At 41.1% G+C, this 13,781-nt stretch overlaps 2 protein-coding genes across 4 annotated transcripts in view; one reads left to right on the forward strand and one right to left on the reverse strand.

Annotated features, from left to right (window-relative positions):
* NUDCD1 (NudC domain containing 1) overlaps window positions 1-5,601 on the reverse strand; it is a 35,865-nt gene extending 30,264 nt beyond the window's left edge. Inside the window, exon 1 of the mRNA XM_038128328.1 lies at window positions 5,376-5,601. Within this exon, the coding sequence (XP_037984256.1) occupies window positions 5,376-5,493 (118 nt within the window). The 5' untranslated portion in view covers window positions 5,494-5,601. The remainder of the gene's footprint in view (window positions 1-5,375) is intronic.
* A 72-nt stretch (window positions 5,602-5,673) lies between these two features.
* ENY2 (ENY2 transcription and export complex 2 subunit) lies at window positions 5,674-10,865 on the forward strand. Of its 3 annotated transcripts, none has more exons than XM_038128329.1 (5): window positions 5,674-5,802; window positions 6,186-6,279; window positions 8,130-8,200; window positions 8,997-9,071; window positions 9,990-10,229. In XM_038128329.1, the coding sequence occupies exons 2-5, from the start codon at window positions 6,212-6,214 to the stop codon at window positions 10,064-10,066; spliced, it is 291 nt and encodes a 96-aa protein (XP_037984257.1). In that variant the 5' UTR covers window positions 5,674-5,802; window positions 6,186-6,211; the 3' UTR covers window positions 10,067-10,229. The 3 variants fall into 3 exon arrangements, with proteins under 3 accessions (XP_037984257.1, XP_037984259.1, XP_037984258.1); XM_038128331.1 differs by lacking the exon at window positions 5,674-5,802 and adding an exon at window positions 5,823-6,014; XM_038128330.1 differs by lacking the exon at window positions 5,674-5,802 and having other exon boundaries at window positions 5,824-6,279; window positions 9,990-10,865.
* The last annotated feature ends 2,916 nt before the right edge of the window (window positions 10,866-13,781 follow it).

Genomic DNA, 13,781 nt, shown 5'->3' on the forward strand with positions numbered 1-13,781 from the left:
AACAGAAGTCAGAAACTATACAATACACAGGTGATTTGAAATTAGGACATCTGACAAATGTTTATTGTCTTGTCATGAAACACTTCAAAGTAGGTAGCCAACTGCTTTCAGAACATATTATCCATATGTATAGCTCTGCCAAGATGAAGCAACTAAAGAACCTATTCCATTCTCCATTAATTGAAACCCATACTGTGACCAAGTGAAATCTGCCATCTGCTATCACATACCATGTGCTTAGATAGTTTATAGAAGATTCTACACTAGGGTGAAATTCATTCCTTCCTTTCTACAGCCTTCAAGATTCAAGGTTTCTTGATGGTCTTTCAAAAAAAAAGAAAAGACCTGAGTGCAAAAAAAATAAAGGAGACAAGAGAAAAGAAACAGAGACTTTTAATAAAGAAAATTCAGAAAAATTAATATAAATAATATAAATAATATAAAGTTAATATAAATGGAGAAGAAGAAATACTTTAATCAGATCATCACCTTATTCAGTCTTACAGTTACACAGTTTTATGAGTTTTAATTTAGTTGTTCAGTGAAGATTTTTTTTCTGATTTGTTGTTGTTTGATTTGTTTTACGTTTTTTAATTTTTTTCCTGGGTTTGGTTTGTTTTTGGGTTTTTTTTATGTGATTTTTCAGAATCAGACTAATGCACCAGTCTCAATGGGTTCACTAGTCTGTTTGGGTTCAATTAAGAAGCAGCAGTCAATGGCAGCTATTCAACAGAACGATATGTGGTCCCTTTCAAATTTCTGATAAACACACCTGCACCATGGTAACCCAGCAACACTGATTCATACACAGTTATTCATACCAGAAAAGAAAGCAAGTATACAGACTTGCTTTAGTATAAAATGAATCTCAGGTTTCAACATTATTTCCCAACAACCCTAGTTGCATGGGATATTTTGGACCAGTACAAAGAAAACTATGCTACTTTTCTAGAATTGTATTTATCTCTACCAGTTCCACGCTTTAAAAGAAATAATTTGACTCAAAACAGTTGAAACATAATTTAAAAAAATATTTGCACTCACAATGCTTTCCTTAAAAGCAAAAGCACTAAATACAAAGTAATTCATAAGAATCAACAGAAGTAACACATCCCTAACCTAACTGTCACTATATGATCCCTAGCTAGATATTATTATAATTACTAGTCTGCAATGCAAAAATAAAAAAAAAAATCTGCTCTGAATAAAGAACTCTCAATTAAGGATCTTATACTGCTAAACACTATGCAGCAGAACTGGAGGGAAAAAAAAAAGAAACATAGAGAAAAAAAGGGTGAGGAACAACCCCCAAACAGCCCCTCCATTTTTAGATGTTTTTTTGAATACACCAAAGCAACTTTACAAAAGTGCAAAATAGGCAAAGTAATTATACCAGCATATTCTGTGACATCAAATATTATATGCTTGTATGTCATGCCTTGTTTTGCAATGCCACCCAGTGGAAGCAATTTTGTATTGCAGACACACTGGTCCATTAGTGGAAGAGATAATTTATTTTCTAGTATCAGCATTCAAAGATCCTTCTAACCCTGCATTAACACTTTTTCTTTTAATTAGAAAAACCATCATTTTATTGTTGAAGGCAGCAACTTGTTGTTGTTGAGGAAATATGTGCCTGAGACCTAAACTTCTATGGATTACAGCAGCAAATGTCTGAAAAAGTTCACCATTTCTTACTATTTCCCATACATTAATTTAAACATTCTTTTTATATTTAATTTTTCAAATAATGGAAAATGCAAATAAAAATCTCTATAAATGTTTGAAACATACCAGTGCCTTTTTCTCCATGGAAAGTCACAAACTTGTTTTCCATGTAGCACTACTGATGAGCAACTTTTCACTGAAGTCGGCCTTTTAAGCAGCATGCATTACCACCATTTTTCAAAAAAAGTGATAAAACTGATAAATGCACACGATCAAAGGAATGCACTCTCTGTAAATGCTCCTGGTTTGATCAGCAGCTCCACCTCAGAGCAAATGTTTACTCAGCTGTAGCTATACTGAAAAGCATCCACTACTACATTACAGGTACAATGGTCCTGCCAAACAGACAAGATAGAGAGGAAGGGGATCAGGGACATCCACATCTGCATAAATTCCAAGCCTCTGGAAAGGAAAAGGAATTAAGAGACCTCTAACCAGTAAACAGCAATGGTCTCGATCCCCTAAAAATGTTATGCAACTTGGACATGTTCCTTGCTGGAGACAAGGATTTGCCCCACAATCTCTGCTTTGGACTCTGCTGAGCTCAGATTAGGGCAGAAGAGATAACCACAACCAAGATGCTCACTTGTCCCTCCTAAACACTAGGTGATCTAAAAAAAGGCATTACAAAACTCAATGCAAAGGAAACATCTCAAAATAAGAAAAGTATGGAGAAAGATAAAATGTACAGTGAAGAGCTAGGAATTAAAAGCATAACAATATAGGACTCATTACTAGTTGAAATATATTACCAGGAGGAGAGATGAGAAAACAAATGACTGTTACAGTTTAGCATTAACTAGGACAGAATGGGTTGGAATAAGGAAGAAATAAAATAAGAATATGCACATCATAGTATTTAAAAGAGAAGGGACAGTATCATATTGCCCTCATTCTTCTTCACTGTGTCCATACATTTTTAGAAATTTATTAGAAAATCACCTTCTATCAGAGATCAATAAATAAATTGTTTCTTAAAATGTCAGTCGCATACCTGACCACAGCAAATTCCTGGCAACCACAGTCAACCAGCTGAAGGCATATGAGAACTGAACACTAGGTTTTACACGATGGTCAGAAAATGAAGCTCACTGTAGTCCTCAGGAACATGACAACCACTACAAGTTGTCACACAACACCACATATGCTATCCACCTGCTCCAGGGGCTGAAGACTGCATCAATTCCACAAGGCATTTTTTTTGTCATTTTATTTTATAGCTAGCAGTGAAATTCATAAAAATAGATAATAAACACTTCAACTATAGCTGAGTTAAAACTCAGTTCTACTTAAGAACAAGCACTTACTTCTTTTTATTGTCATGTATTCCAAGTACTTTAAAACTCACATATTCCCCTTAACTGCCACCAAATATGGGATGCCACCCAAGCAGAACTACAAATCTCAGGTCATTTGAGACAAACACTCATTAAATCTTTTTCTGCAAAACAAAAAATCAACTGCCTTTTTACATTAATCTTCCAGATTCTACTACATTATTTTTGCAAACAGTTGTGAATAAAATCGGAAATAATTGTACTGACAGTGTTCCTAAACATTTTACTTTTTTTCAGCTATTGCACTCAGTCCCACTTTGAGGAAATTAAATCAAATTCTTCACACAGTGACCAATATTCATTTAATAACCCCAAAACTACCAAGCTCTTCATCATGTTCTAGAGGCTTTGAATCTGCACACAAGTGTGCTGGAAAGCAGAAGTTCTTGGCCTTCCCAAACACCACTGGCTTCTTCTCCCATGCAGTAGTTTGAAAAAGCCACAGCCTACACACCATCCACAACCTCTACTACTCAATCCATCACTCCTGCACAATACAAAAATCAATTTGGAAGGATACCCTAAATCTAACACATGTGTAGACCACTGACACTGGGAAATACAAAAGTCAGGTACAGAACACCTCTGCACTGTGAGTAAACTGCCTTGAAGGACACAAAAGAAAACCGCAAGGAGAAGAAGGAGGCAGCCGTAGGGCTGAAGAGCAGGCTGCAATCAAAACATCTGGAAGACAGATATAAGGCCTGATACACTTCCTGTTATTAATTCCAAAACACAAGAACAACAATAAAAGCTTTCCACTCTTCAGAGGACCAGTATCTATATCTACATATGCACACACAGAACAGAAAATACGAGTTAGTATTAGTGACTCTGTAGCACAGTTGAGTAAGTTAGACTGAAATGAGTCACGGTCTTTGTCCTGTGGGAAGTGGGGAAAGAAAAGAACACAGTCACACATATCAATCCTCTATTACACACTTACACAGTTACTGTAACCATGATATAAAGTATCTGAACAGACAAGAACTGAGTAGATCCATCTCTCCATTAGCAACTCCATTGTTCATGTATTTTAATGAAGATCTGTAATCCTCACCTATTTAGAACAGGTGCACAACTGACTATCCAAGAACCACAAAGTTTGCTTGACCATAGGCAGAACAGCAAATAAGAGACAAACTCAGGGAGTGCACCAATGCTACACTGCTGCTCTCTCTGACACAACTGCAGCACACTCATGCACCCACTCACCTGCATTTGGGCTGTGTTTTGAAAGAAGACACCTAAAGCAGTCTTACAGTAAAAATGTTACTCTCATTAAATTTTGCAGTCCTACCACAGATACAGTCTCATTCACTTAACCTTCAACACAAAATTTATGTAAAAACTTCCTTCCTACTGCTGACAACTCAGCATGGCAAACACACCTTTCTGATCTACCACGAAGAGAGTATGTTCTACACAAAACTAAAGTAGCATGTAATGGGTCACTCTGTAGACGGCTATACTGTTCAGTAAACGTATAGAGACAGATTAATCCACACAAATTGTGTTTACTGTCTCAGCTTTACAAAGAAAACCAAACTAACTCACCCACCTTACAAAAAGACCTGATTTTCTCTAATCAGTAAACGTAGAGTGCTGAGATATTTCAGGGCATGGCTAAGATTGTAGGCGCATATCCAACAGGACTTTGTGCTAATGTACTCCTCAGTGAATTAGCGTGTTAACGGACCAGCATCTCAAACACTAAGGATGCTTGGCAGAGAAAGCAGGGCATGGAATCCATGACATGAAGATTCACCTCTGAACTCTGGGCAGACTAAGAAAGAAGAACAGCTAATTTGCTGAAGTTTGTACAAGACGTTAATTTCATACGCATTTCTCTAAACCGCATGTGCTCCGTTCACACTCCGCTGTGAAGCACCTCAGCTGGTCACCTGGCCTCACCTTGCCTGCACAAGCAAGAGCAGATTTCGGACACGGGTTTCCTTACTCATTTAGGACCTAAGCGCAGCAGGAGCAGGCTAAGGCAGAGGTCTGACAAGTCAGACACCTCGGGCCACCACGAAGCCACCTGGCGGGGAGGCCGCCAACGCCCCTGGCCGACTGCGGCAATTATAACGGGAAAAGCCGGGACGAAGCGCTCGATCCCTGAACCGCGCGCCGTTCCAGAGGCGCGGGACTGCCGGCGCTGCGGGCCGGGCTGTCCCCAGCTCGGGGCACCCTGCAGCGAGGGCCGCGGAGCACCGCGAGGGGACGAAGGGAAACGCGGCGGGATCCGTCCCCGCGCGCTGCCCAAGGGATGCCCGGCGGGATCAGCCCCGCGCCGCGCCCGCTCCTCACCCGCGTCCAGCCCCAGCTGGTAGCAGGCCAGCGGCTCCAGCGACAGCTTGTATCCCTCGAACTTGGGGTCCAGCAGCAGGCGCTTGGCCTGCAGGGAGCAGTGGGTGGCGCCCGCCATCCCGCGGCTCAGGGAAAACTTCGGGAAGCGCCGGCAACTCCGCGGGCCCTCGGGGAACGCGCGGCAGCGGCCGCGGAGCACCACGGGAAGAGGATGAGCGGGCGCCCGGCCGCCGAAGTGCATGCTGGGAGCCGTAGTCCGGGCCGGGAGGCAGCCCCGCGCCCGGGGCGCGCTGGGAGCTGTAGTCGCAGAGCCCGGACTACGTTTCCCGGCGGCACCCGCGCCCAGGAGCGGAGGGGCTGCGGCGCGTGGCGCGCCCTGCGGGCGGCTCCGCCTCTGCCGCACGGACCGGCGGGGCTGCGGCGGGCGGTGAGCCGGGAGCCGGCCGGGGGCGAGCCGGGAGCGAACCGCGCCGGCCTTCCCCGCGCCGCTCCCTCGCTCCGGGGCGCCGCTGGGCGGGCCGAGCGCCGCGGGCGCCGGGCGGGAGGGCCGGGCTGCGGAGAGGCCGCGCCCGGAGAGGGGGGGCCGTGCCCGCGCAGGCGGCCCGGTGAAGTGCCGGTGCTCGGCGCTCGGGGAGCCGGGTGGGTGCCGTGCCGAGCTCGCCCCTGAGCTGGCCACACACTGGTGCTCCGGTCATTAACCGCGGGGATGCCTCAGTGGGCGGAACACTGCGTGTTATTCTGTTTTGGTCACTTTTTTTTGTTGAGTGAATGACACCGGCATTTGTCGAAACTCTGCTTTGCTCTGTGTAGGTTTGTGGAAAACCTAGGTTTCCAAAATGAATAAAGATGCGCAGATGAGAGCAACCATTAACCAAAAGCTAATAGAAACAGGAGAGCGGGAGCGGTAAGTTGAATTCCTACTCCATGCCGGTGAGAGGCTTTAAATACATTAAGACTGCACTACACCTAGAAGTACAATAAGCTCCATAAAGTAAACTCAGTTCTAAATTCTTTAAATGCTGCACGTAGAAAGTCTTGAGTGTTGCATAAGCTATTTTTAAAAACGCCTTTGGAACAGTTTTATTTTTGTTTTCCAATAGAAAAGAAATAGTGGGGAAATAAAAGATGGGTAATCAGTTTATGAACTCTAAAGCTTTCTCTTACACAGGTATTTAATGTTGGAATGCCCTAGATTCGTGTAAGAATCATCCTTCCATTCAATTTGCTGCAGCTAAATCTTGTTATTTCCTGATAAGGAGAAGGAAATAAAAGTTTCCTTTTTGCTTTCAAGTTTTTCTTGTGGTTCTACCTCTTCTCTTGTTAGATAAAGCAATATATTGTAGAATACATAAAGGAGTGCTTGTGCAAGTCATTGCAGAGATCCCAATCAGGGCAAACAAGTAAATTGCACAATTTTTTGGCCTGTTGTTGTCTCTTCAGTCTGTTTTATTGATGTTGTATTTACATATCACTAGAGTGCTTATGACATTTCCCTCCTCATCGTTTCACTGCGCTTGCAACACCATGCACCAAAAGCTCTATTTCCTTCAGTTTTAAAGACCTCTATGAGAAGAAATTTTTTCTTGGGTCATGGCATAGCCTTGTGCCTGGTGTAACGTTTTGTAGCCTGACTTGCTGTCTCTGCTTTGTATCTTTCCTGGTTGTGACCATCCCCTGGAAGATTGCATAGAGCTTGAGAAAAGCAAGCAATTTATTGAAATGGTATTGAGATCTATCTTATGCTAATTTAAGAATAGGAAGGGTGTTATCAGGATGTCAAAAGCTGTCTTATAAACAGGCCTTATCAGAGCTGTACTGTGATCACAGGCAGAGCACTTAGATTTCTTGAACTAAGAAATATTCAGAGGCAGCCAATTTCACCTGTATTCTTACTCTGCTTTTTGTCATCAGTTCATCTGCTCTCTACACAATTCACTGAGTAAAAGGGACTAGACCTACACTGTTCAGCCTCTTGCTACAATCCTTTCATTTATGAAAACAGGGTTTTGCTAGAGTTACTTAGGATAGTACAGGATAAGCAGGCTTCCTAGCTAATGGAGAAAAGGGTAAAAGATATTAAAGTTATTTATCATATCTTACTTTCATTTTCCTTTCTTCTGTTTGTTTAGTACTAATTTTCACTTTTTTAGCTAACTTACAATATTCTATTTTGATATATGCAGTAGATGCTTCATTGTGGCAGATTGTTGTGTCTTTTCCAGTAATGCCTGAATCCTTGTTGCTTAAGCTCACATAACTAACCATGCTGAGGAAGCTTAAGATATAGGATCCTTCATTTTCACTCAGAACGATATAATGTGTAACTGGGGAGATGAACCTGCAGTTGTGTAGTGCAGAATTCTTCCTGAAAGGTGAGGGAGAAGGTTTTACTTTTTTTTAAGACCTGGTATCAGGTGAATACTCCAACTTTAAAAGTCTGCATGCATCTGCTACCAGAGTAGACTCAGTCAGATTGAGTAATTAAGGGGTTCTGCCTTTTTGTCCATGGCTGCAGCATCAACGTTGCCTGAAGCAGTTCTGTGAGTTAGCTCCAGAGGCACCAAATCCTTATAGTCCAACATGGTAACCTGAAATTGGAACTCATTTGGGTTTGGATTCACCTGCTGTTCAGCCATTTTTGCTGCTGCTCTGGGAGCTCTTGGGTAGTAATTGTAGGCCTGACTTTAACACTGGAGCATATTTAAGCTGTTGGGACTGTTTGCTGTTCTAACAAGTTCTACATTGTTTTAACAGCCTTAAAGAGTTGCTGAGAGCCAAATTAATTGAATGTGGCTGGAAGGATCAGTTGAAGGCACATTGCAAAGGTAACTGTGGTCAATTAATTAATTTCCTTTGTAGTCAGCTGAGATTCTGGCCAAATAAAAGTCTCAGATGAAGGCTTTACTGACAGTTTAAACAAGATCTGGGCAAGAAGAATGTATCCCTGGCAACTTTATGTTTAAACATGCTACTGAATTGAGATTACTTCTCTGCTTTCATTTCTGCATTTTTCAGTAGTGTGCAAGGCACCATAAGTACAGTTGTTTCAAACTGATGAAACATACTGATGTGTATTAATAACAGCCTTTATTTTGCTATAGATTTATTCCTTTTCTCTGACATACTTTTTGACTTGGCTGAAATATGTACAGAAATCTTGTTTAAACCAGTTGGAAGAATAGTAAGGATTTATTGTCTGTGCTCTTCCTTACTGTATGTTCCAAAGTGTTTTTCCAGTTGCACCTTTCTTACTACTGTGTAAATAATGTGTTTTAAGAGATAAGTGAGCCAACTTGTGAACTGCTCCAACACTAGTAACAGGCACATCTGGTAATGCTCAGATGAGATAAAACAATTTCATGTTTGTTTTTAAAATATGAGCGGATCAAGATGCATCAGCAGTGGCAGGTTCCCATCCTTTAATCTATGGCATGAGTGAGAGACTAAAATCCCCTGTACAGTGCAGTAGGTACTGAGCTAATAACCTGTATTTATGTCCCATGCTACTTCGTATTCTCCCATGGCCATGTAGGCAGGTTTTGTCTCTTAATCACCAGCACAGGTTTTGTCATTTTATGAATGGATTAAAAGATTTAAGGTATTGTTCTTGGTCTTCCCCAGATGTCATTAAAGAAAAAGGATTAGAGCATGTTACTGTTGATGATTTGGTGGCAGAAATCACTCCCAAAGGCAGAGGTAAGAAAATGCAAATGTGGGTGGAGTAGTACATCAATAAACATACCTACCTCTATTTTTGTGTTTTGAAAGCAGCATCATGAACTTGTCTGTATTGGATTCAAGGAAAAATGTTAATAGCTTGATATTAACTACAAATAAAATGTTAATAGCTTAATATTAACAGCCAATGAAACATGTGAATTTGTATTGTGTAGGAGCCTTCAGATTACTTTTGCAGATTATTTAGTCATGTTTATATTAATTTTTATAATTGACTTACTGGTATTGTTGTGTATGTAACACAGATGTTTTAAAATTCCAAATATTTTAAGATGGAAAATCAGAACTAACAGTTCTAGTGGAATGGGAATAAGAAGAGTAAAGGACATAGCATACAAATACAAAAAAAAAAATCACTTAAGGAAGCTGCAGTCCTCTTTATATTGTTCCTCTCAGGCTCTCTAGCAGGGTTTGATGTTAGTGATGGAAACTTCATTAAGTTCTAAATAAAAATAGGCCTTCAAAATAACTTGCTTGAGACCCTTACTAGAGACCACCAGATTTGAGATTTTTTTTTTTTGGTCTTAAATTTGTGAAGAAAAAAGGTACGATAATCACACTTGTTCTAGTGATTATATCCTGTTTCCTGTTAAATAATCCTTTTCCTCAAACTTTCCAGTTTTCTGGACTATGAATAGCTAAAAAAAAAAAAAAACTTGACCAGTAACGTTGTTCTCAATAGATCCTAATTTTTGCCTATTTTAAATGGGAAAAATATAGATGTGCTATATGAAAATCAAGTCGTTTCAGTTACTTTAGGTACTAAAAGAATTGCAAGAACAATGAAAGAATAGAAATGGCTATTGTAAAAGTATGGTTTTAGCATGCTTTTTATTTTGTCCTTTTTTACTTCTTGCTTTCTTATTTGTGTTTCAGCTTTGGTACCAGACAGTGTAAAGAAGGAACTCTTGCAAAGAATAAGAACCTTCCTTGCTCAGCATGCCAGTCTTTAACTTTGACATTCATCTGGGATACAGTTTCCTGTATTACATCAGTCATGTCAGGATTGGAATGCAGTTTACATACTTCATAAGGATGAAAAATCATTAATTTTTCTTTGCACTGCATCGATTTCTTAAAGTTGGTGTTATTTTAATAAAAAATTTTGTGGACTCATGGTTCTAAGGTGGTTCTCTCTCTCGGTGGACTGTAAAGTGGTGTCACCTGTTTCTGTTTTTAATAATCCATAACTTTATACAATTGTGGAACCTTGTAAAGATTTTCAGAAGAGAAGCACAGTTAACAAGTATGTTGACCAGAAATGCAGAAAGGTCTAAAAAAAAGTGTGGAAAATGGGATATGACATACTGCTGAGCATAGCTTTCCTGATTTTCCCAGAGTAAGCAGGACAAATTTAAGACTACATAAAACTATTGGTGAAATTCCTTTTGTGCATTTTTTCTAGAGAATGAGTTGTTTGAAGTCTCTGACATGGGATGCAAGTATTTACTCACCAATTCTTGAGAGGTTGAATTGTTTAAGAAAAAGGCAGTTATATCTTTCATCAGCAATTCTTTTCACGTTTATTTTGAGTCGCTATTCTAATTCTGAACAACTACTCTTTTCTATCTTTGCCCATATTAATGTTTGTTGTTTTTTTTTTAATGTGGATCTCTGGGGCCTTTTGGAATTGAAATAGGGTTCAGCAATCCGCCACTGTCACATGATGCATTTTTAATTCTTGTATCTGGAACTGTGACATCAGCCAGGTCTATACATAACTGCAAAAATAAATTTGATTAATAGAGAGGATCAAGAAAGAGGCTTTGAAGTGAGAATGTTTAAATTTTCCCATCTTTTAGAATCATCTATAAAGTGGAGTAGAAGCGAAGTGTCAGCAAAAACTGAATGAGCAATAGGATACTGTTGTGACTCGGTGGCTACTGTAAAAAATTACTGGCTCAAAATAATATTCATACTCCTAATTAGAAGAATACTGTAAAAACTGTCACTTAAACAGCCGTTCCTGTGCCAGCGGGTTGTGCTGCTGCATCATTGCTGCGAGCTCCCGGCGGAGGAGCCGCTCGGGGGCACCCGCGCCCTTGGCACGGGAGGGTGCTGGCCGCTCCCATTCCCTCTGCAGCCCTTGGCCTGGGGAGAGCTGCGGGGCTGCGGCACGGACACAGCGAGCGCTCCCCTCGCTGCCCGCCCGCGGCGCCGCCTGCGCGGGGCTGGGCAGAGCGACAGCGGCGGTGCCAGCCCGAGAGGGCTCCAGTGCCGGCTCACACGGGGAGACAAGTCTGGCAGAAATCTGGCAACAGCCAAAGGTGAAGTTTGGCAGCAGACGGGAGTTGGTATGCACAAGGCAATACCACCATCAAGGGGACAAGATGTAACTGGTCACGAACATCTTGTGTCTCCAACATCTTTTGTCTCTGACCAAGCTCCTGCTAAGACTGAAACAAAAGTGGAGCCAAGATCGTGGGTCTGCTGCAAATATTCTTCCTGTGCTGTTTTAAATCTACCTGCATGTCAGTTAGAGCATATTTGCTGTATGTCATTGCCTCTATGCTGTTAAATAATGATCAGAAAGAAGACAATTCTTTCACTTAAAGATCCATCTTGTTTTTTAAAATGTGTTTTTGCATTCAGTATGTGTCATGGATTTACCCCTGCTGGCAACTCAGGCCCACACAGCTGCTCACTCACTCCCCCCAACACCCAGTGGGATGAGGAAGAGTATTGAAAGCATTAAAGTTGGAAAACTCATGGGTTGAAAGACGGTTCAATAGGTAAGGTAAAAGCCATGCACACAAGGACTTCATTCACCACTTCCCATTGGCTGGCAGATATGCAGATACCTTTAAGAAAGCAGGGCTCCATCCCACTTAAGTTAGTATGGAAGACAAATGTGACCACTCCAAATATCCCCCCTTTCTTTCTCCCTCCAGCTTTATGTGCTGACCCCCATAAAGACAGCTTTATGGGGTCTTGGATGGGTCCTCTCTCCAGTCCTTATGCACCCCAGTCCCTGCAGTGGTGGGGTGGGATGAGAAGGAGAAAAGACCTTGATGGTGTGTAAGCACCGCTCAGCAATAATGAAAACAGTCCTATCTTAGCACTGTTTGGAGCAGCCCTGTAATAGCTACTATGAAGAATATTAACTCTATCCCAGCCAAACCAGCACAGTATGTGTTAATTCAATGTTTGTAACTTTATTTGCTGTATTTGAATTGCATATTTGAATCACATAGATGTAAAATTTTTTGAGTTCTTTATTCCAGACTTAATTTACCCAATGCTAGTACTTGGTGGAGTACATTGTTTCTTCACACAATCTAGCAGAATATAATCTGAGCCTGTTTTACATATGTCAAAGCTGTACATTAGCATCAGTAGTCATACCCTTTTGTTCTTACAGGTTTTTGCTAATGTTCTTCAATATTTTGCACATGACTTTAAAAGTCTTTGCTTAATGAATGGCTGCAGCACGTCATGGGCACTCAACTTGCTCCAGAGCTACCAATTGATTTCCTTCACTGTGGTGAGAGGGGACCAAATTTATGGTATTTGTACACTGAACTGTGGAAGACTTGTCTCATCTGTAAACATCTGAAGTTCCACGTGGAACATGACAGCTGAAGTGCATTTGCTCTAAGTGCAACGTAGTCCTCTGCAGTCAGTTCATACTTCGCACAGAATAAAGACTGAACACTGTAAAAGTTTTCAGAAAATTGTGCTGACCAATCTGAAGCTAAAGGCTTGACAACAAGCTCTTTCACATGCTGCCAAAAATAAGCTGTAAAGTTCTGCCCAGACAGGTTTAAAATGCAAGCATGTTCAGAGACCAAGAAGGAAGAGTAGAGTGCCTGCATTCCACAGATACACCAGTGGCTCCTGTCTCAGGGTACCACTGGCTGCTCTTTGATGTGAGCAGCACAAAGCCACTTGTTCCCCACGTGTTCTATTAATCACACCAGTGCAGCCTCCATTAAGTAGCCAGGCAAAGAGCATGTTGGACAACATGTGCAGATCCAAATTAGACTGGAGTGTCCTGGTCTGCAGTATCTTGATGGATCTTCTAAGAATGAAGTTCGATTTGTGGTGATATCAGCAGCGAGAGATGGTTTCTTTGTGGCCTCTTATTTTTGTTTTAACTGCAGGTTTATTCTCAGATGCATAGGCTGGCTTGTTTTGCAAACTGTTTCCTGCACAGTCTCAGTTTCTACTTGTTTGAGTATTGAAAACAGTAACATTTAGGATTCAGTCAGAGCATTGTCCTGTTGAGGTTTTGTTTCCCACACTGAAAAATACAATAATTTGTGTTTTTAAAGGATCTATAGCTCTAGCATATACAGGCAGAGAGATGCATTAGCTAATTTTTCTCCAAAATTTCCACATTTTCAATGTCATGAAATGCACTTACAAACCCAGAACTAAACAGCCATGAAGTGAGAATTCAGAATCGGAATTACCTCAACTGTGGGAATAAATTTCTTTTGGCTGGCCCAGTGCATATACATTCCAGTAGCTGGTTCAGCTTAATCTTTTTGTAGACAAGTCTGCAAAAAATAAAACAGCTTACAAACAGACATGGAAATAATGGGTTTGATAACAGATAGAATAAATTGGTAAAGCTCTGGATGTGCACTAATCCAAATTTTATGTGACAGCAAATTGAGTAGTCCTGCTGCTGTCAATAAAAGGCCAATAGAAAAAAGACAGCTT

This window comes from Motacilla alba, chromosome 2, assembly GCF_015832195.1.
Source record: "Motacilla alba alba isolate MOTALB_02 chromosome 2, Motacilla_alba_V1.0_pri, whole genome shotgun sequence".
Taxonomy (NCBI): Eukaryota; Metazoa; Chordata; class Aves; order Passeriformes; family Motacillidae; genus Motacilla; species Motacilla alba.

Bases quoted from the DNA above. Each gene is read 5' to 3' on its own strand.
- ENY2 (XM_038128329.1), top strand. From the start codon at position 6,212: ATGAATAAAGATGCGCAGATGAGAGCAACCATTAACCAAAAGCTAATA. The intron at 6,280-8,129 runs GTAAGTTGAATT...TTGTTTTAACAG, and splicing joins GAAACAGGAGAGCGGGAGCG to CCTTAAAGAGTTGCTGAGAG. The intron at 8,201-8,996 runs GTAACTGTGGTC...GGTCTTCCCCAG, and splicing joins GTTGAAGGCACATTGCAAAG to ATGTCATTAAAGAAAAAGGA.